At 35.3% G+C, this 23,091-nt stretch overlaps 1 protein-coding gene across 6 annotated transcripts in view; it reads right to left on the bottom strand.

Annotated features, from left to right (window-relative positions):
• The window catches only part of CDH18 (cadherin 18), a 1,104,389-nt gene that overhangs the window by 237,514 nt on the left and 843,784 nt on the right, over window positions 1–23,091 (bottom strand). For all 6 annotated transcript variants that reach the window (XM_055367740.2, XM_055367737.2, XM_019013683.4 and 3 more), the window contains one exon: window positions 9,389–9,508. In XM_055367740.2, coding sequence (XP_055223715.1) covers window positions 9,389–9,508 — 120 coding nt within the window. The remainder of the gene's footprint in view (window positions 1–9,388; window positions 9,509–23,091) is intronic.

The raw sequence follows: 23,091 nt of genomic DNA, 5'->3' as shown, positions 1-23,091 counted from the left end.
ACAAAATGTGCTATATACACACTGTGGAATATTACTCAGCAATTAAAAAGAATGAAATCATGTCTTTTGCAGGAACATAGACGGAACTGGAAACCATTATCTTAAGTAAAATAATGCAAAGATAAAGTCAAATCCTACATGTTTTCTCTTATAAGTGAAAGCTAAATAATGTGTACACATGGACATAGAGTGGGGAATAATAAATATTGGAGACTCTGAAGGGTGGGCGGGAATGAGGAACGGGAAATTACTTATTGGGTACAAAGTACATTTTCTGGGTGTTTATTATACCAAAAGCCCAAATTTCACCACTATATATCCATGTAATAAAACTCTACTTGTATCCCTCAAATTTATAGAAATAAAAGAAAATACAGATAATTAAAAACTTGCTACTGTGTGTAAAGCACTCAGGGAGGCCTGGTGTGGAAAGCAACGGTAACATCTATGGTATTCAAGCCCTTATAGAGCTCTCAGAGTAGAGAAGAAATGCCATATGAACAAAAGGGCTACTGCTATGTTTTAGGAGGAATGTGAAAATGTTACTCAAAGATCAGAGATTAGTTCTAAGAGTCCAGGGAATCAACCATTGAAGTGTAAATTTGCGTGGGAAGGGCATGCCAGGAAGATCAATAGACTAAGTGAAAAAATAACATAGAAGCAGTGCTTGGTTGAAATATAGAAGTAAGTATGAGCTTAAAATTTATATATATATATATATATATATATACACACACATATTTATATATATGTATGTATTCTACATGTATGTATATATAATAGGAAAATTATATATGTGTATTTTCTATATATGTGTATATATAGTGGTAAAAATTGTGGAACATTAATAATATTCTAGTGCTTTCTAGATTTCATTGTACATATCTAAGATACTGGGTTAGGGAAGAATCTAGGGAATCAATGGGATTGCAGTACATTTAATCCTGTGGCAGTAGGATAAATGACCTCAGAATAAATTTAAAGTAATGAAAGAAAAATCAAATTGCTTGGTAATTATATAACATGAATTATATTTAATCAGGTTTAAAGACTAAAGAACACAATCGCAATGTTTTCTATTATCTATTGATTTAATATTTGACAATAAATTAACTAGTATTAATAGCTAATATATTTGCCACGCTATTGGCTAAACAATAATTCCCAGTATTTTTTATTCTCAATAGTTACTATTGAGATGCAGGAGGCATAGAGCGAGGTCACAAAAAAAAGATTAAGTAAATTTATCTTTTATTAGGAAGAAAGAGTATAAGATATGCTACAATTGACCAACATTGATTCTTATCTTTTTGATATGTAAAGGTATAACTACCATTTTATAGCGAATCAGATGATTTTTTTACTCTCCAGGTAGCAGCTGGTCAATTTTTTGACAAACAGTTGATATTTTTGAAGAAGTACATTCAATTGGTTTCCTTACCCTGTTTGCTTAACAGCTTTATGTAAGTTTAATTTACATACCATAAAATTTACTTAAGTGTACAATTCAACCTAATTCCATCTTAATTGTTTCATCTAGGGCTACAACGAATAGTTTGACTAGAATAGAACACTGACCTATAATTGCATTTTGTTAGAACTATATGCAGAGGAATTAAATTTGATAGATATTATTCTGTTGATGTCAAAAGGACACTATGATCTTGCCACGGAGTAGGAGAGTTATCTGATATCTATAGTGTCTGTAAAGTACTTTGGTACTCTGTTTTGGAAATAAAATTATCTAATAAATATGCATTCTCAGTGGAGTATCAGAGAAAAATGCATTTAGTTTCATTTTGATTCCCCCAAATAGCAAACCTAATATACCTTTTGATATTTCATTTAAATCAGTGTGAAAAATGTCCTTTTGCAGTTTGATATTGCACTGAAACTGTAATGTGGTTACTCATGGAGAGAGAGCAGTGTGCTCTCTCTGGTTCATAGATTTCAGGTTGAAAGTAATGAAAGTATTCTCAGGAAGCCAGCTCAACACCTGCCTGGGCAGTGCACTGTACTATGAAGGTGATTCATATGTCTGCAAAGTGGATTTCACAAAGGTCCCAGGTATCAGTTAGTGCAGGGCATGCATCTGAATATAAAAATAACATAATTGGAGTGACTTCATTGAGGTCCTTTTCTTCAGCAATCTCCATGTAACCTTCTCTTTGTGTGCTTGTTGTCACATGATCACAAATACATGTTTAAATCCAGAAGATGATAAAGCTGATTGAGGGAGCATTGGCACCTTTATAAAGATATCAAAATTTTCCTAAAATACCTCAGTGGCCTCACTGGCCAGAGCAGTGTCGATAGATACAGGGAAGTTGGAAAAATCTAGATTTTTAACTGCATATGTTACTACCCTGAGGAAAATCAGAGTTATGATATGACAGGCAAAATGAGAAATTGATATTAAATAGACAACCACTAATGTCTACTAGAATTTAATAACTATTTCTTAAATGCTATCTACAGTTGATTTTTTTTTCTTGTGTTGTTGTCCTCACACAATCTGCTGCAGTTCAGGAACTACTTGGAATTCTTCTCTAAAGTAGACAAAGTGAGATTTATTTTTTTTTTTCAGTAAATGGAACCTATTAATTTTTTTTTCCAAGAGGAACAAATTACTTAGCTTTGATGATGACTACATAACCATTTTTGTCTGTCTGTCTGTTGTCTGAGAATATAAAATAATTATTTTTAAATGTTTCTACAGTAAGTTCTCAATGTCCTTAATAGGTTCTTTAAAATGGTGATTGCAAGAGAAGGGACATACGGCAGGTCCTCAAATTATGTCATTTCCATTACTTCATTTCCTTATAACATTGACGGAAACAATATATATTGTCATTATGCTTTATTTTGCTTAAAAATCACAGTTTCCAAGAATCTATGAATGATAAGTGAGGACATACTGCAAAATTGTTTGTGCAAGCAATTATTATTGTTATTATCAATAGGAATGGGCTATAAAAAGATAAATTGACAAAGCATATTCTATTGTGAAATCTTCTTTATCTTCTGCAGATATTGTAAACCACAATTTAAATATTTTATCGTCTTAGCTTTTAATAGATATAAAATATTGACTTTGGAAAGTTAAAACTATTGTCAAATAGATTTTCATATGAAATGATATAAAATGAAATTTTAAATCTATAGGACTTCCAAAGATGCTTTATATAGTTTTTTTAAGCATATAGAGAAATCATTCCTAGACTTAATATTTTTCCTCACCGAGCAAAAATGAAATGAAATAAATTTGCAGAGGCAATAGAGAACCAAAAAATGTTGATGAATTTAACTACTTTATGCAGACTGAAGAAATAATGTTGAAAAACCTTGTTTTCAATTACATCCTATGAAATTCATTGAGGTCTTTAACTGAGTTCATTTTTATAGCTGATTGAATTCTGTTACAATATGTTGAGAAAAGGTCATCTTGAAGAATCACAGTTATTGTCCGTCAAGAGCTCTGCATTAGTGGCTGTTGTTTCAGACAGAGCATGGCAGTTTACCTCATCTAGAGACACTATTCTGAGTCAAGACTGTCAATTCCGAAGATAAAATGTTGGTTATTTTATTGTCTAACTTTTATCTCCTTACAGATTATCATTCACAATTTTCCAATGGTATATTTCTCTTATTTATCATGTTTGCAAAAGATTTCTAGAAAATGTTTGGAAAGAATTTAATCGCATATAAGTTCATAATGTATCTTATCTTTTTAAAATAAATTTATATAACTTTTTGACTAAAAAGTTCTTTCAAACAAAATAATCATTTTTTACTACTTCAGATAAGACTATTTCGAATTCTCATAATCATTCAAAATGTAGTAATTTTGGAAATTCTTGTCGATCTCTTTTTTTTTTTTTTTTTTTTTGAGACGGAGTTTCTCACTCTGCCACTTAGGCTGGAGTGCAGTTACACGATTTTGGCTCACTGCAATCTCGGCCTCCTGGGTTCAAGCGATTCTCTCTGGCTCAGCATCCTGAGTAGTTGGGATTACAGGCACGCACTACTACACCTGACTAATTTTTGTATTTTTCAGCAGAGACAGGATTTCACCATGTTGGCCAGGCTAGTCTTGAACTCCTGACCTGACGTGATCCGTCCACCTGGGTCTCCCAAAGTGCTAGGATTACAGGCTTGAGTCACCGCTCCCAGCCTCTTGTCAATCTTAAAGAAGGAGACAAGATAACTTGAGTCCTATATTTTTCCAAGCACTGGACTAAGAGCATTGCCCTCATTTTCCCATGGGATTTAGGCATTACCATTCTAAGTTTATACACATGGAAACAGAAGCAAAAAACTTAAGTAGTTCGATCAATTTATTAAGCAACTAAGTAGTATTCTAGAATTTGAACACAAAGCATCCTCAACTTCTTTTGCAATAAACCTTACTATTTCAGAAAAAATATTTATAATTTACGCTATATTTATATTATATTAATTAAACTATAACATGACTCCAAATAGTATATTAATCTTTGGTAGAAAGGCCAAGTAAGCAGTTTCTTCATGATATTTATAATAATGCTATGTCAAAATAAATAATAATCTGACTGTGTCTTTGAAACTGATAGTCATTATTAGGTGTACGGAATTTTACTTGATGCTAAGTGTTCTTAGCATCTGAGATAGTGTTCTATCTCATCTAAGTGAGATAGATGTTATTAATGCAAAAGAATCTGACTGACAAAATATTTGAAGTTCAATGTCTACTCCTTTTTAATATCATGTAACACAAAAAATTAAAATACCGAAATACATTAGGAGTGTTGATTAAAAAAATGTGGTATGCTCTTTGTATATAAATAAAGATAGCCTGTCTGATCTTACTATTTTTATGTACCTGACAATTAAATGTAGAATGTATCAATGTAAATGTTTTCAGCCGCTATATTTTATAAATAAATATTCTTACATTAAGATATGTAAAGACTGTATGAAAAATGATACATGAGTTTAAAACATAAACACGCAAATATGAAAATAAAAAAGTGGCTTAGTAGTATTCACTGGGCATGTGAAAAAAACCCACTATGAGAATCATTTATACAAATGTATGATCTCCATTATAGACTGTCAATGATTTATGCATTTCATGTTAATTATGGTCAAAAGAGCTGATATTGACTACTATAAACAATTGTAAGGGAGGTTTAACTACGATTTTGTAAAACAGTATACTCCTCTATTTTTCCTGACATCAGGTTTTAATTTAGGTTTTCAGGCTTCCTGAATTGGTCATCAGGAAGATTCAATATACTTGTATGAAATAGACACAGGCATGACTTAAATTATATGCACTAACAAAAATAATATTAAGTAGTTCATAAGTTGTTAACTATGAAACAGCAATCAGAGAATCATCAAATGGCCATGAAAGTAATGAGCATTAAGAGATTTTCATGTCCAGTTAAAAACTACATTGGTCTTCCATTCCGTAATGAAATGGAAAGTTTCCATTCTGTTTCTAAGGCCCTGGAATGATAACCTGGTAGATTTCTGGTTCTGTCTCCAATCTATGTTATGGGAACTAGTTCTTTTGTGTAGGAATTTGATCATTCAGCTTTTGTAGTCACCACCTGACAAAAATTTTATGGTTTCTGAAGAGGCATAGAAACCTTGAAATACTGATTTATTTTTAACTCAGTTTACACTATATTAACTGAAGTAAGACTGAGATTTGAGTTGTGCTAATAAACAACCATCATCCCAGATTTCTCTTGAATTTCATTTTCTGATAACTCAGAATGACTTTCTCACTCAGTGGACTTCCTCAAAATGCATTGCTTAGGTTTAGCTGTTTCCTTAGATAGTAAAAGGTTTTCTTTAATAACTGTAAAAAATGTTTTCTTCCTATGAATCTAGCCAGAAATAGCATATGTATTTTATATTTTATCATCGTAGGCCCCTGTACCTTTTAAATGGTAGTTAATGTTAAACCATCATTTTTTAGTGCACATTTGTCCTTTGTTGGTACACACTGAACACAAATCATAAAATAATTACCTTAACAAAAGTCATTAAAAACAATACATTTTTTTCACAAGATGTTTCACCATACTGATAAGATTTCAGTGTAAAAAAAATTCAGATATTATTAATTTAATTCTGTATCACATAGTAACTCAACAGCCACACAATTCATTTTCTGGATACAGCTACTCAGAGATGGTTTACAAAATAGGAAGCCAAGGTCTCTGGAAGAGCACAATGGTTAATAAAATGCATCTTTCATGGAAACAAGGCAATCGAAACACTGATTTTAGTCATAAGCACTCACAAGCCCACATTTTGAGGGGTCAAAAGTTATGTTTTATTATGATTGGTCTTCAGTGAAAATAACTGGAAACATGCTGAGATGCAGTCATACTAATTAGGGGAATGGAATTAAGTGATACTATTAATATACACCATTATAAGTGACTATTATTTCCATGCTTCTTATATAACATGCCATCCAACTTAACTGATTCTTTGATTTTTAGTATGTTTGTATTTTATTCCATTCACTTTTCTGCACAACTAAATTCATTAGTTCTGAGGATGTTTAACAGCATCATAATTGGGTTTTTAAGCACAAATTGCCAAATTTGTTGTTTGTGAAGACTAATGAACATTTTATTTTATACCCCACTTAGCACTTTCTACTGATAACTGTCTAACTCTCTAAGATACTTGCATATTTAAAAGATCTTTAAAAACACTTTTGTTCCTTAATGACCTAGTAGGACAGATATCCATAGGTTCCCATGATGCATTAGCCAGTATAATACTGATATTAACACACATAAAAGTGGAGGCATGTACTTCATTCAATATATTAAAGCTCTGAAGAAAGGAACAAAGAAATGCAAGAGCAAAGAAAATTTTGTAGAATAGCATTTGAATAGCAGCCTATTTACACTTGAGATAAACTTATTTTTGTTGTTTAATAATGTACTCACTTAAACTATAATATATGTACATAAGCGAATGCACATTGTATTTACATATTATGTTACTGATATATTTGCTTCCCCCAAATCACAAACTACAGCAGTCCAACACTATTAGAGCATTGGTCTCAGTGACCTAATTTATCCATCCAAGTGCATACACATACATGTATTTACTCACACAACATATGCAAACATTCACATTCAGACACATGAACACACAAAATTGATGTTTGTTAACCAATTGTATGCATAAAAAGTGTAAAATAACTTTTTTAAACAGGCTGTTTATATCACAGCAATATTCTATTAGGCAATTGTAACATTATTTATAAATAAATGTTTGGCTTTGTATGGCATTGTTAATGGACTATGTCATATATTTGTGTGCATGTGTCTTTATGCATATATGCCTTTGTGACATGTGCATGCATGTGTGTTAGTATATTTCTAAAAAAGGCAGTTGAAACAGCATTCCTGTTACTTTCCTCTCGGGAGATGTGTATTTTAAGGTAGGAATTTATATTTATTTTATATTTGAAGCAAATATTATTATTGGGAAAATAGAACAAAATGTGAAATATCACCATTAAAGAATGTCGAGCTTTTCAACTAATTCTAAGCTCTTCTAATGAATAATAATGTGTAATCATAAATATGTACATTTTTGTGCCACCACTTAGATTACTAGATTAATAAGCATGTTTTCCTAAATATTAAGTGATACCTTGGAACCAACAGAACCTGCAGGTCTCATACTCATTTTAAGTTGCATTATGTTATTTATTTTATTATATCCCAATATCTATTTTTCACTTTAACTACATATTACAATCTATTCTACAATTATAATGCATATAAGGATATTTATATATATTCATGTGTATATTCTTCATTTCTATATCTATATATGTTCTATGTTGTTTTCTTTTTAAGGTAAAAGAAAGAGAGAAAGAAAGAAAAGAGAGAGAGAGAAAGAAAGAGTTAAGCAAGAGAAAGAAAGAAAGAAAAGAAAGAAAGAAAGAAAGAAAGAAAGAAAGAAAGAAAGAAAGAAAGAAAGAAAGAAAGAGTTAAGCAAGTATGTCTGAGATCCATTCATGCCAGTGTATTTCCATGCTGGAGCACTCCAGGAAAAGAAAGAAGGCAAGTGACCCAATCAAATCCTCTTGTAAACATGATAATGACAAAACTCTTGGTAAACAATCTAGTGGTATTAGCTAGAGAGAAAGTTCTTATCTGTACCATGTTTTTAGTTGGATGTGCCTCACATAACACATTGGTAAATAAATCTATAATCTGTAGACTTATGGAACAAGGTTCCCTGAAAAATGGGTTATATGCTATATAATTATAGAAGTATAAAGAGATATTTATGATTAAAAAATAGCTCCTTTTTGTATTAGTTATGTGGCTATGCCATTTACTTGGAGATGCCAAATGTTGATCTGATTCAGAATGCATCCTGCGCTCAAGAAGGATGTATCGTGCTGCTGGAACATCCTAGATCTCTCTCTACTTCATCCATCTCATAAATATGTACATCCTTAAAATTTTAGAAAAACTTGAGATTTGTTACTGAACACGTGTCTAAATTAAAAATGAGTTTTACTTAACCAAATTTTTAGCAACAAATTGATTGTCAATGGGGACATGTGATTTTTTTATGGTTTTTGGATTACGCTGCTGTAGCAAATCCTGTAATACATTATTAAGAAGCCTTCATTACCATTTTGGCCTGGTATGACAGGATATAACTGATGTGATATAATGTCATATGATATGATTGACATAATATGTTTTGGCCAGTAAAAAATAAAAGGAGAGCAGAATTTATATTTTTTCCTGAAAAAATATTTATGTCTTTGACATTATTTTAATTCTTTTTTGGTAACACAATATTTAAGGGCTGAATAATTTACTCATTAGAAAAAATTGCCAACCCAAGAAATAGAAATCCCCCAGTACAATACAATTTTATATATATGTCTGTATGTATACCTAACAATTTATGCGACAAGCAAAATCAATGTAGGAAAATTTCAAAGAACTATTTACCCTCTTCAGCAAAGAATTAAAACTAATATACAAGCGGAGCAAATAATATATTTGGAAATCTCATTCAGTGTTTGTAATATGCCATATTTGTTTTAAACACAGATTATTTATTTAAGTATTACAGAAATACTGAAGGATAAGTAACATTTTCTTGCACAGGTATAAATAATGGGTTATCAACATAATAGGGAAAGCATAATATATGTACATAAATTTATTTTCAATTATTTCATTACATTGTTTTAGAAAAAGTGAGGATATGTTTAAAATATGTTAAAATCACATCATCTAATGGAAAAGAGCATATGGAAATAAAAACCATTGCTTTGCAACTTACTGTAGCAAACGCTTGCATGCGAGTTATGTGTAAATGCACTAACCTGTTTTAGGGTCGACGGAGAAGTAGGGTTGTCCCTGGAGAATGCTGTAAACCACCCGAGCGCTGTTTCCATAGGTAGGGTCATCTGCATCAGTAGCTGTCACCTGTAGAACAGAGGTACCTGTGCATTCAGGAAAACAAATTTTAGTGTGTGATGGCATTTAGCATATGATTAATTTGAACACAGAAAATGGGTATGCTGAAATAGCTATGGAGATCAGTACTGGTTATGTCCTAGTAAATTTAATTAAATTTATGTATAAAACATATTACTTGCTTTCTTTCCCTGTCATCAACTGTAATGAAAGAGAGTCTAAAATATAATATTGGTCCCAAACCTTTTAACATGGCTCTTTATGTGTTGGTAACATTGTGAATGATGGTCTCTTTTGATTTTCATTAAAAAAGCAATAAAATATAACCAAGATTTGGTTGGCTTGCACTCATATATCAAATTGCTACTAATTTTGCTGTTAAATCAGAGGTATGATAAAGCTGTGTATAGCATGTTTCATGACTGTTCTGAAAACTGGAGGTGGAATGATTTGTGATTAAGTTGGGAAGGTGGGTGAGTTGATATTAAATTATCAATGACATCACAACACTCCATTCAAGTCATTTTCTGTCTTACACATTCTTTTTATTTATTACCTGCATAATTAATGAGTCACATAACTGGTCTCCTTTTTTTGTTTGTTTGTTTTTGTTTGTTTGTTTTTGAGACATGAGATGGAGTCTTGCTCTGTCATTCAGCCTGGAGTGCAGTGGCGCGATCTTGGCTCACTGCAACTTCTGCCTCCCAGATTCAAGCAATTCTCCTGCCTCAGCTTCCTGAGTAGCTAGGACTACAGGCACCCTCCACCATGCCCAGAAAATTTTTGTATTTTTAGTAGAGACAGGGTTTCGCCATGTTGGCCAGGTTGGTCTTGAACTTCTGATCTCTGGTGATCCGCCCCCCTCAGCCTCCTAAAGTGCTGGAATTAAAGGTGTGAGCCACTGCGCACAGCCAACTGGTCTACTAAGTTCAAATCTCATTCCTTTAGTGTCTTATACACAGTGCCAACATCGCACTGGATTTTTTAAAATGAAAATGGATTGTAAATTCATTTATAACATTTAAAATACTATATTTTGAGGTAATAAAATTATTGAATCTAGTATGATCGTGTCTTTGTGCTTACTTTTTAAAACACGATTTGCATAATTAGATACACCTATATAGTATTTCAATTGTTTCTAAATGAAAACTAAATCTAAGTATAACATGACAACCATATATTAAGGGATATACAGCTTCATTGCAGAATCAGTGGGTAAGAATGCTCATCTAAGAATTCACATCTATTCATAAAATGTACCTGATGAATCATCTAATGGTGCATACTTGATATTTTATTCCACATCACTAGAAAAATTCTACCTACTAATTTGGGTTATCTATCAAGTAAAAATATTTTTACAATCAATTGATCTTGTATGGAATTTTGTATTCATTTTGGTATTTGAATATGGAAGCACTGACAATTAATAGTTTTTTATTTTAGTAATTATGTCAATGACTCAGGACCTAATGTCTGTTCAACTAGAAAATTTGTACTTCTAGGCCCGGGCATGGTGGCTCATGCCTGTAATCACAGCACTTTGGGAGGCTGAGGCTAGGGGATCACCTGAGGTCAGGAGTTCGAGACCAGCCTGGCAAACATGGTGAATTTTTTTTTTGTTAACACACACAAAATTTTTTTTTGGTAACCCTGTCTCTACTGAAAATACAAAAATTAGCTGGGCATGGCAGCACATGACTCTAATCCCAGCTACTTGGGAGGCTGAGGCAGGAGAATTGCTTGAACCCGGGAGGTGGAGGCTGCAGTGAGCCGAGATTGTGCCATTGTACTCCAGCCTGGGCAACAAGAGCGAAACTCTGTCTCAAAAAAAAAAAAAAAAGAAAATTTGTACTTCCATGTTGAACTTCAGACACAATTTTAGGGAAAGTTTGTTCTGTGTCTTCAAGGGATCCTAGAAAATAGAATATGCCAAGTTCACCTAACAATCCTTATTAGCATATCATAAATATGTATAATATATTAAGGATTCTGGCCCCTAAATAGTATTTTAACAATGAGACTCTAAGAAGAAATATGACTTGCAATTATCCATCCTCAGAGGATGAGAGCTGTGTTATGTCTAAAAGAGATTTCAAATTACAGACCAATCAAATAGTATGGTGACAGTAACTTTGCTGTTTAGAATGCTGAGAAACTGGGTCACTCATACACTGTGGATAGAAATGTGATTGTTTGGCAATTTCTTATAAAACTAAACACACACCTACCCAATAAATTGAATAGGGCATTTTATTTTTTATTTTTATTTTATTATTATTATTTTTTGAGACAGAGTTTTGCTCATGTTGCCCTGGCTGGAGTACAATGGCGCCATCTCGGCTCACTGCAACCTCCACCTCCCGGGTTCAGGCAATTCTCCTGTCTCAGCCTCCTGCATAGCTGGGATTACAGGTACCCGCCACCACACCCAGCCAATTTTTTCTATTTGTAGTAGAGATGGGGTTTCACCATGTTGGCCAGGCTGTGAACTTCTGACCTCAGGTGATTTGCCCGCCTCAGCCTCCTAAAGTGCTGGGATTACAGGTGTGAGCCACCGCGCCCAGCCATAGCATTTTAACAAATAAATAAAAACTGATGTTCACAGAAAAACCTGCTTACAAATACTCATAGTGGCATTGTTCATGATAGCTCCACACTGGAAACCATCTTGATGTCCTTCAATGAGAGACTTGTTAAATGAACTGGTACATTCATACTATGAAATATTACTCAACAATAAAAATGAATAGACTATGGGTACATGCAACAACTTGTATGAATCTTCAGGGAATCAACTAAATGAAAATTAAGTAAATCCCAAAAGGTTGTATACTATGATTCCATTTATATAGCGTTTTTGAAATGAAAAAAATTTAGAAATGAATAACAAGTTATTATTTTCTAGAGATTTAGGGAAACAGACTAGAGCAAGGAAGTTTGGTATAGCAGGGAAGCATAAGGGATCCTTATATATTGGAGCTGTTCAATATTTTGATTATGGTAGTTGATGCATAAATAGGCACAGCTGATAAAATTCTGTAGAACTGAGCACACTCGTACACACAGACATACACACACACACACACAAATTTATACAAGTAAATCTAGGGAAACCTAACGACAATCAGTAGATCGTACCATTTCAATAACCTGGTTATGATATTGCTTTATGGTTTTGCATGATGTTACCATTGTGAAAAAAAAAAAGATTTGCAAAATGTTACCATTACATGCAAATCTACAATGGTCTCAAAATTACAAGTATTAGAGACAAAGATGTGTTCTTGCCTCTGTGCTACTCCATTCTTAGAGAGGTAGTTTGGGTTTGTGTGTCCTGTGAGTTTTCTCAATATACCGCTAACCTTTCTGGCTTGATTAAATCAATTCCCACCACAAACTGTCCTGAGCTGGTCACATATAGACTATCTCTTCCACTATAAAGTATAATTATTTATTAACATAGCATATTAAGGACTTTTTTTTTTTTTTTTTTGAGACGGAGTCTCGCTCTGTCACCTAGGCTGGAGTGCAGTGGCACGATCTGGGCTCACTGCAAGCTCCACCTCCTGGGTTCATGCCATTCTCCTGCCTCAGCCTCCTGAGTAGCTGGGACTACAGGCGCCCGCCACCACACCCGGCTAATTTTTTGTATTTTTAGTAGAGACAGGGTTTCACCATGTTAGCCAGGATGGTCTCGATCTCCTGACCTCGTGATCCGCCCACCTCGGCCTCCCAAAGTGCTGGGATTACAGGCGTGAGCCACCGCACCCGGCCCATATTAGGGACTTTTTATGTGATGGCACAACACTTGATCCATAACCAATATTCAACCCTCCAACTTATTCAGAGAATACCACTAGGTAGGCATCTACGACTAAAAGTTGGTTTTGAAGACATTTCACTGGTACCTCACGGAAAAAACTAAAATAAAACAAAGTCTGTTGTTAGGTACCCAGATTAGACTTTAAATGTGCAGCAAGCTTAAAATATGGTTAAAAATGATATAAAATTATTTCAATTAAAGCTTTCTTTGAAGGCCAGGCACAGTGGCTCACGCCTGTAATCCCAGCAACTTGGGAGGCCGAGGTGGGTGGATCACCTGAGGTTGGTGATTTGAGACCAGCCTGACCAACATGGAGAAATCTCATCTCTACTAAAAATACAAAATTAGCTGGACGTGGTGGCGCATGCCTGTAATCCCAGCTACTTGGGAGGCTGAGGCAGGAGAATCACTTGAACCCGGGAGGCAGAGATTGCGGTGAGCTGAGATCACACCATTGAACTCCGACTTGGGCAACAACAGTGAAACTCCGTCTCAACAACAACAACAGCAACAAAAATCTTTCTTTGATCTGATAAGAGGAGTGTTAACAGTTCTAGGCACATAGAGATTACTGGGACTCGGGAAAGGGAAAACTACAGAAAACAGTAGAATAAGGACCATTAAAAAACTAGACTTATAAACTCCTCAGGTTTTGAAATTAGCTCTGGCCCTGAAATAGCAATTTAAGCCTAAATAGTTTTTAATGTCCAAATAGCAGTCCCTGGGCAACAATTTCATGGAAAAAGCTCAGAAGTACAAACAGTGCAAGATCATTCTTCTTTTGCTGTAATAGGCTAAATTGCCACATGAAAGAAGGAGAGTTGCTCTGTTTAGCTTGGGGTGTCTATAAAAGTCCAGCCTTGTTAAGTGAGAGTTGACATACACGAAGGCAGTGACAAGTTAAATAAGGAAAAACAAGAAAAAGAGATGAAAAAGGAAGAAGGGTAGCATGGTGATACTGACTAAGTGATTGTTTAAAGTAACAAAGGAAAGTTAGTAGAGCAGACAAAAATACATATATAGTAACTCTGCCCTGATCCAAAAGAATGGTCATTAACAGCTACATACATTTCTGCACAGGAAGTCTCACACAATTATCTTTGTGTGTGAAGCAAAGAGCAACAAATCGCCTCGTGTACTATGTGTACTGTACTTCGGTAGTGCCTGAAGGCATCAGGGTACCACTTTGAGTACACAGATTGCTGGTTGAAGGGAGCACACACACACATGAATAGCAGAGCCCAACTAAATGCCAACCCATCAGAGAACAGAACAGGAGTGGACATAAATAGCAGGGATGGAAAAGAAATCTCTTGCCCTACTGTTCAAGGATCTTTTACTAGGTAGGACTGGAAAGAAAGCTTAAGGCTGAAAGAAAAATATATTCGTATCTTAAATTCTTGTTTATTTGAAATCTAGATGGAAAAATTATAAGACTTGGTATTTTCAGTAATTCTTTATATTAGACAAAAGTGAGTGCTTTTATTAATGCTATAGGCTAAATGTTCATATGCCCCTCAAATTCATATGTTGAAATCCTAACTTCTAATGTGACAGTATTTGAGGGTAGGGTTTTTGCAAATATCGTGTGAGAGCAGATCCCTCTTTATTAAGAGATTAGTAACTTTATTAAGAAGGCCACAAAGAGCTTCCTCATTCCTTCTGCCATATGATGACACAGCAAGAAGATGGCCTTCTGTGAACCAGGAAGTGTGCCATTATCATGGAATCTTCTTGCACCTTGATTTTGGGCCTCCCATCCTTCAGAACTGTGACAAATAAATGTTGTTTAAGCCACCTAGACTATGGCTTTCTGTTATGTGAGCCCAAATAAACTAAGACAATCAATTAATCAATAAACAAAAAGTAAATGAATAAGTAAACTAATCAAGGTATATGTTATGGGTTAAATCATATCCTCCCAAATTGATATGTTGAAGTCCTAATCCCCAGTACCTCAGAATGTGACCTTCTTTAGAAATAGTACTTTTTAAATGAAACTAGTTAAGAGAAGATCATGCCGGAGTAGTGCGGGCCTCTAATCTACATTGACTGGCATCCTTATAAAAATGAAAAATGTGGAGAAAGGTACATATACACAGGCATAACATCATGTGAAGATGAATGTAAATATCAGGGCGATGTGGCTACAAGCCAAAAACACCAAAGATGGTCAGCGAACCACTAGATGCTATGGGAGAGCTGTGAAACAGGTCCCTTCTCTGTTCAGAGAGAACAAACTGGTGACACCTTGTTCTCAGACTTCTAGCTTCCAGACTGTAAGATAATACATTTCTGTTGTGTCAGCCACCCAGCCTGTGGCACTTTTGTAGGGCAACTCTAGCAAATGAATATGGTGTGCTAGAGTTTCAGTGGGAAAAATGGACATTTATTCTCATAATTTATAGTTGCTTTTTAATCTGGGCAAAACTATGAAGTTAAAAGTCAAGAAAAAAATATCTGTAATTGTGTATTATGTTTGAAACCAGATACATCATAAGAGAGATAAAATAAAAAGTTATTGTTACAAGTAGATTACAGTAAATAAAGATGAATATCTGATATTTTTGAACATCAGGCACTTCTAATGATCTGCCTGCTGACATTTTTAAAGTTAGTTAATGCATTATATTGGGCACTTTAATAAAGAATTTTATCACTCGTTAAAAGTTCAAGTGAAACGGATTATCAGTATTTATATCTCTATGTCTGAGCAATTCCTTTATTTACACTGTGTGCCCAAATTTTCTGCATAGTAGAAAAGAAAAAAAATTATTACCCTCTACGTGCTAGACTTCAAAATGGAAATATATATTGTCTAAAATTCCATTATTCCACCAGAATATTAAAATAGGAATCTAATTTTCTCTGGGAATTATTATATAGATTTGATGAATAGATATTAAACCAACAGTTCCCCTCCCTAGATAATTGGTTTCCCAATTAAAGAAAAATCTTTCAAAAGTGCTTTAGAAGCATTCTTAAATTTTGAAACTGTTTCCCTTAAAAACTATAATCACAAAAATATTGTATTTCAAGTTTCATTGCTTTTTGGTATACAATATTTTCATGTTAAATATTTCCTATGGAACACAGTTAGCTGTTCCCATGCTGAGGATTAGTTTCTCTCAGCTGATGTTTTATACAAATCTGAGAAAGATTTAAGTACATGAGAATGCTTTCAAGATATCTTTTCTACAATAAAACTTAAATCTTATTTTCTTTAGGGATTGCTCTGTGTCATTCTCATTCTTTTCGTTTGTTTTTTGGTACTACTGCTTTATAAACAGCACGTATTTTGCAAAGACGCATATCAATGAGAAGCAGAAAGAGTAGACTTCCTGGTAAGTTTCTAAAGACGAATTTGAAATATTTAATAAGGCATTTTTATACCAAGCAAATACTCTCTGAGACTGCAAATTGTTACGCATGACTTGTCAGGGTTAACAGCTCTGTTAAAATCTCAAGAGATTCAATGTTGAATAAGAACTTTGAGTAAAAATAAGCTGGAGATTTACGAAGGCTCAGAGTACCTCTCTGAAGGAATCTCTTAGGACTTAATTCTCAGAAGATTTTCCCAGGAAACGTGAAAAAGCAATAGTCGTCAAGATACAACTTAAATTTCATTCTATACAGGAGAACTGTAATTTCACCAACAGACCAATAACACTGCATTCTAGTCATTGTGTAATTTAATAAACTTTTGAGTATTAACTCAAGTCATTGAATTGAAAAGAAAAAAATATTTCTGCAAGTACACATATGAAACATCTGGGCTGAGTACCAAAACAAAATTCACTATTTTGTGTACTAACTATAAAACCACAGCAATTGTTAATATCTGTGCACTTTCAATAGGATCTTATTTATGGCACTAACTAATGTGAAATTTCACATTCACATGTACAATTTATATTCTGTTCCATAAATGGAAAAAATAATAGTCAGGGAAATAATATGTATTAAGTGCCAATGATGTGGAAACCCTCTGTTATAAGCCATTGAATTTAATAAAATAATTAAGTTAACAATAATCTATTGAGAAAATGACATTTAATACTGTTTCACCCATAGAGAAGTTGAAGTTCAAAAAAGTTGTATAGTTGACAATTGGAGAAGGCAGAATTCAAGTCCAGCCCTATCTATTTTGATATGTAGCAGTCTTTCTCATATACACTATTACTTGACCCAGTCAAGATCTGCTGAATCTTGTTTAATAGTTATAATATTTTCTGCCTTTTTGTTTTGTGTGGTCCTTGTTGGTGTACAATGACAGTCCAGATGCATCTACTTGGGCAGAAGAAGCTTTCTATCACATTTCCCATAGTGAAAGGCCGCGGCGGTAAGTCCATTTTGTCAAATAAGAGTATGTGGCAGAATACTTAGAAGGGAGTAATATCCAGGAACTAACAACACTGTTGTGCTCCTCTGCAGCCTTGTAGAATGCTCATAATTCTCTTCATAGTTGTACAGAGTAAATGGCTCTAGTGAAAATTGACTGGACTGATCGTATGCCCACTAGTCTTATGTATCTTACAAGTATATTTGCATATTATCTCAAATTGATTTCCTACCCTGTCCTGCTCTGCTCTGCTTGCAGAAATTTAATACCTGTCATTGACATTGATTCGCTTTCCTTACCAACAGAATAAGGGGAAGTTATAGATGGAAACTGAAAAACAAGAATAAGTCAATCTCTCTGTCTCTGCCTTTCTGTCTCTCTCTCCCTCCCACCTTCTTTCTGCTTTGGATGATGTCTCTGGCTAAGATTGCAGTACTTCAGTGGTTCCAGCTCCCTTTCAGCTGCCCCCTACCATGGTCCATTCTATAAGACCCAGGTTCTGTGCTTAGGTAATACTACTACTCTCAGCCTTAAGGGAGCCATACTGCTGCAGTGATTGTTTCACAGGGTACTATTTGACTTTTCAGTCCCTCCATTTTTGTAACTTGTTCTCAATTTTCTCTATTTGTCTAACTGCCAGTTGATTTGTTTTTCTGCTAGAACTTTGATTGACACAGAAGGTATTAACAGATTTCTCCCCAATGCTCCTTTATCCATTTTGAAAGTAATGACTACACATTACCAAACATAAAGGTTAGGTTCTATATTTGATGCTAATATTGTTAGTACAAGTTGAGTATCTCTTATGCTTGGGACCAACATTTCAGATTTCAGATTCTTTTCAGTTTCAAGAATTTGCATATACATAATGAGATACTTTGGGGATGGGACCCAAGTTTAAATACGAAATTCATTTAAATTTCATATGCATCTTATTTCTATGAACTGAAAGTAAGTTATGTTTTCAATAATTTTGTGAATGAAACAATATTTGTGTACATTAAACCATCAGAAAGCAGTATCTCAGCCACCTATGTGGACAATTTGTGGTTGTTTGGCATCACCACTATTTCTGACTCTGAATTTATATTGCTACTGATAAACAATCAATCATTTTCACACAGAAGTATTAAATGGTAAAAAAAAAAAACATGCAATTAATGCAGTGAAAAAGTAATGCATTTGTAGTAGCTAAGTAAAAGAACAGCATCACCAGAATACATATATTAGCCACTAAACAATAAACTAAAATGTTAATGTCTACTATATATTTTTTAGGAGAGAATAAACATCAGAAGCAATTGAGGGAACAAGAAGTGGTTCCTGTGGAGATGAGGAGGCTTTCTGCTGGATGGCTACTTAAAATTTTTCTCTAGAGTCACTTCCCTTATTAGCAGTGGTTTACATCTTTGATTTTATAGATGGACAAGATTTTTTATTCTGTTACAAATGCACACTACTCTAGTCCTACAATGAACCCATCACATATTTTCATCATATAGGCACTTCTCTTCAGTGTTAAAAAGTGTCATCTTCGGCCAGGCGCAGTGGCTCACACCTGTAATCCCAGCACTTTGGGAGGCCGAGACGGGTGGATCACGAGGTCAGAAGATCGAGACCATACTGGCTAACATGGTGAAACCCTGTCTCTACTAAAAATACAAAAAAAATTAGCCAGGTGTGGTGGCGGGCACCTGTAGTCCCAGCTACTCGGGAGGCTGAGGCAGGAGAATGGCATGAACCTGGGAGGCAGAGCTTGCAGTGAGCCGAGATAGCCCCACTGCACTCCAGCCTGGGTGACAGAGCGAGACTCCATCTCAACAACAACAACAACATATGTCATCTGCAGCATCACGTGAGCATTCAGACAGTTTTGGACTTTGGAGCATTTTGAATTTCAGATTTTCGAATTAGAGACACTCAATCTGTTGCAGTTCTTATTTTAAAATGAGAATCTGGATGCCTTTGCATTCAAAAACTTGAATTACTCAGCATATTAGAACCTGACAAATACATAAACACAGAGAGAGAATGTTTAAGAACTCAAATAATCGTCGAAGTATTCTATCAATTATCTCTCTAATGTGTGATATGTTTTAGAAATGGTTTCTTGAGATAAGCTTCCATTTTACTTAATGAAGTTGAAAGTAATGGTGTCACCATCAAGAATTAATGCATGAGTCTGCATGGTGGCTCACACTTGCAATCCCAGCATGCTGGGAGGCTGAGGCTGGTGGATTGCTTAAAATCAGCAGTTTAAGACCAGCCTGGGCAACATGGCAAAACCCTGTTTCTACAAAACACACAAAAATTAGCCAGACTTGGTAGTACACACCTGTAATTCTAGCTACTCAGGAGGCTGAGGTAGGATAATCAATTGACCATTAGAGGACAAGGCTGCAGTGAGCCCTGATCGTGCCATTGCACTCCAGCCTGGGTAACAGAGTGAGACCTTGTCTCAAAAAATTAAAAAAAAAATTAAAGCATTTTTTAAAACTATGAGAAAGGCCTAGTGCTTCCTATAATTTAAAAAAATTATAGGCTCATACCTATAATCACAGAACTGTGGGAGGCCAAGTTGAGCTCAGGAGTTTGAGCCCAGGTATTCAAGACCAGCCTGGGCAACATAGAGATACCTAGTTTCTACAAAAAAAGTTTCTAAATAAAAAATTATACAGATGTGGTGGCACACACCTGTAGTCTCAGTTAATCAGAAGGCTGAGGCAGGAGGGTCTTGAGCCCAGGAGTTCAAGGTTGCAGAGGGCTATGATCATGCCACTGCACTCCAGTCCACATGACAGAGTGAGAGCAGCGGGCTATGATCATGCCACTGCACTCCAGTCTACGTGACAGAGTGAGACCCTGTCTCAAAAAAAAATAAATAAATAAAATAAATTGTGACACAGCTATATCATCAAAATCAAGCATTTCTTGTTTAGCCTTTATAGTAATTAAGCCCATAAGGTATCTTTATGAAGGACTCCTTAATCCTGAACACCCATGGGAATATCTACTTCCTTAAACAGTTATCTCTCTTGTAAAGTTTAATTGCTCCCATCTAAGATTTAATTTGTTTCACCAGGGTGAAACAGCTTGGGACACAATATTGTTTTCAGAATGATTAGTATATTTCATCTCTTATATCTGTTATCTTTGGCACTAGATTCTTTCCTTTTAACTGTTTTTTGTGTGAGAAGTTAATATTTGATCCATGCATACTTAACCTTGTAAAACCTGTTTCTTCTCACCTACAGGCTGTCAAACTTTAAATGGTCATACAACTGGAGCCTCTGATGATAGCTCCCTTTTACCAGGAACCCTCAGATAGGCCTCTGAGGGAAATCTGAGTTCTGTTTTCCCAAAACAGCATCCCCTGTCAGCAGGGAGTAGCTAATATCGGTCATGATCCCTATTCTAACAGCAGTTAGATGCACCTCTTCAGAGGAGGAAATGACACAGGCAGGAGGCAGAGAAATCCTAGGCATACCAGGGGCGGGTATCCCATGAAACCTCATCTTCAAGCCAAAGACAGTTCAAAGCCTGAAGACCAAGCTACAGGTCAAATTCACAGACCAGATTGAGAACCTGTCTTCCTCTTTGTAGTGCTTTCCTTTGATTGAGCTTCACCCTTCACCTATTTTACATATACCTACCCTTTCCTAATTGTTTTTACACTGTTCCCACCTTTGACTGGTGCCTTTTTTTTAACCTTTTTCCAAACTCTTGAATGGATCAGTACATACTTCTTTATCCCATGCCTATAAAAACTGCAGACTCAGCCACACAGAGAGATGACCTGACTTCAGGAGAGACAACCCAACTCTCCCATCTCTTCTCCGCTGAGAGCTGTTTGGTCACTCAATAAAATTCTCTGCCTTCAATACCCTTCAACTATCAGTATGACCTCATTCTTCCTGGATGTGGGACAAGAGCTCAAGACCCACCAAATGAGGGTGCCCAGAAAGTCTATAACACTGGCCCTCTGACCTTGCTGATGGAGGGCAGCTGCCTCGTATGACAGAAGCAGCAGCAGGTCCAAGCCAGTCCTGGAGCCATGCCAGTCCTGGAGTCGTGGGCAAGAGCAGGGTAAAAGGCTGACTGAGCTGCTAACAAGCCTCTTTCCACTGGACAGCAGACAGCTAATTAGCATCCTGTAACATCCCCTCTGGGGCTTGGGTGTCTCATGCACCACTGCCTGGGCATCATCAAATTCCCCTCAGGGTGACACACCTGATCTTACTGCAGCCTCACACAGAACTTGCTCATGTGTTGATGCTCAAAGCAGTTGGCCAGACCCCACACTTGCTTGCTTACATGCTCACTCCTGCCAGGGGCTGAGCGCAGTGGGCTGAGTAGGTGGGGTGTTCCCTGCTGCAGGTCCAGCAAATGGGGCAAGAAAAGTCCTGTGTCACCTTTATGCTGTTCTTGTTTAATGAATGCAACAAAATTTCACAGTGTTCTCTGCAGTTAATCATTATTCTGTTTGTTCATTTTAATCCTTGCCTTTTATCTTGTGGCTTTATTTCCAAAAAAAATGAAACAAAAAAAAGCAGCTGGTTCATTGAAAGAGAAATAGCACATTATCATTTAAAAACTGAGTTGATGTTTTCCCCTTTCATTGGAATGCTACCTCTTAGTAAGTGTGGCTGGAATGCATTGATATTCTTTCCAAGCTTGTTGAGTACCCTTCTATTTCCAAAGCAGGAGTAACTGCATCAGAAGAGGGGACTTGTGATATTTGTCTATTGATAAGAACTGTTTTCTTTTATTTTGTTTTTGTTCCCCTGTGATATGGATGTTTTGGTTTACTGGAAGTTAATTTCTGCTTAATTCTTGTGTCACAATACTCCTTTTTTGAGCCATCCTCAGAAAAATTCACCAAAGGCCTTATGGTAGAATAAAAATATTTTTTCTTGGATTGCACAGAAGAGATTAAAAAAAAACTCTTCCTTGTTTTGAAAGCTTCAATTTAATAAGTTGCCCAGGTGTCTTGTATTTACAAGGACTTTCTTGGACAAGATAATGTTCTCCTTTAATGTTTAGGGCTATACATTTGATCTATCTCCCGGTGCTGCCCACCCCCTGCCCATTAATCCAATTTCAATGTCTTCAGTGCTCTAGGAATTTTTGGAATCTCTTATCCACTGTTGGTACCCTATCTTATTATTGTGGTTTCTTTTTGAAATATTTGTGGTTTCTTTTTGGTATATGGTCTCTGACATGTCAAGGGGTGATATATCAGAAAGATATATCTAAGTGTAAGTTATATTGCAATAACAAACAAACCCTAAATTTTAGAGTCTTTAAGCAATAAAAGTTGATTTCTCACTCACATACTCTGAAATGTGGTTGGGCTGGTGTGGCTTTGTTGCAAGCTGTCCTCCCTCGGAGGCAAATGCTGCTGAGTCACTACCCTCCATAACACAGATGAGTGTTTG

Source organism: Gorilla gorilla, chromosome 19, assembly GCF_029281585.2.
Source record: "Gorilla gorilla gorilla isolate KB3781 chromosome 19, NHGRI_mGorGor1-v2.1_pri, whole genome shotgun sequence".
NCBI lineage: Eukaryota > Metazoa > Chordata > Mammalia > Primates > Hominidae > Gorilla > Gorilla gorilla.
This window is presented reverse-complemented; position numbering and strand designations above follow the sequence as displayed.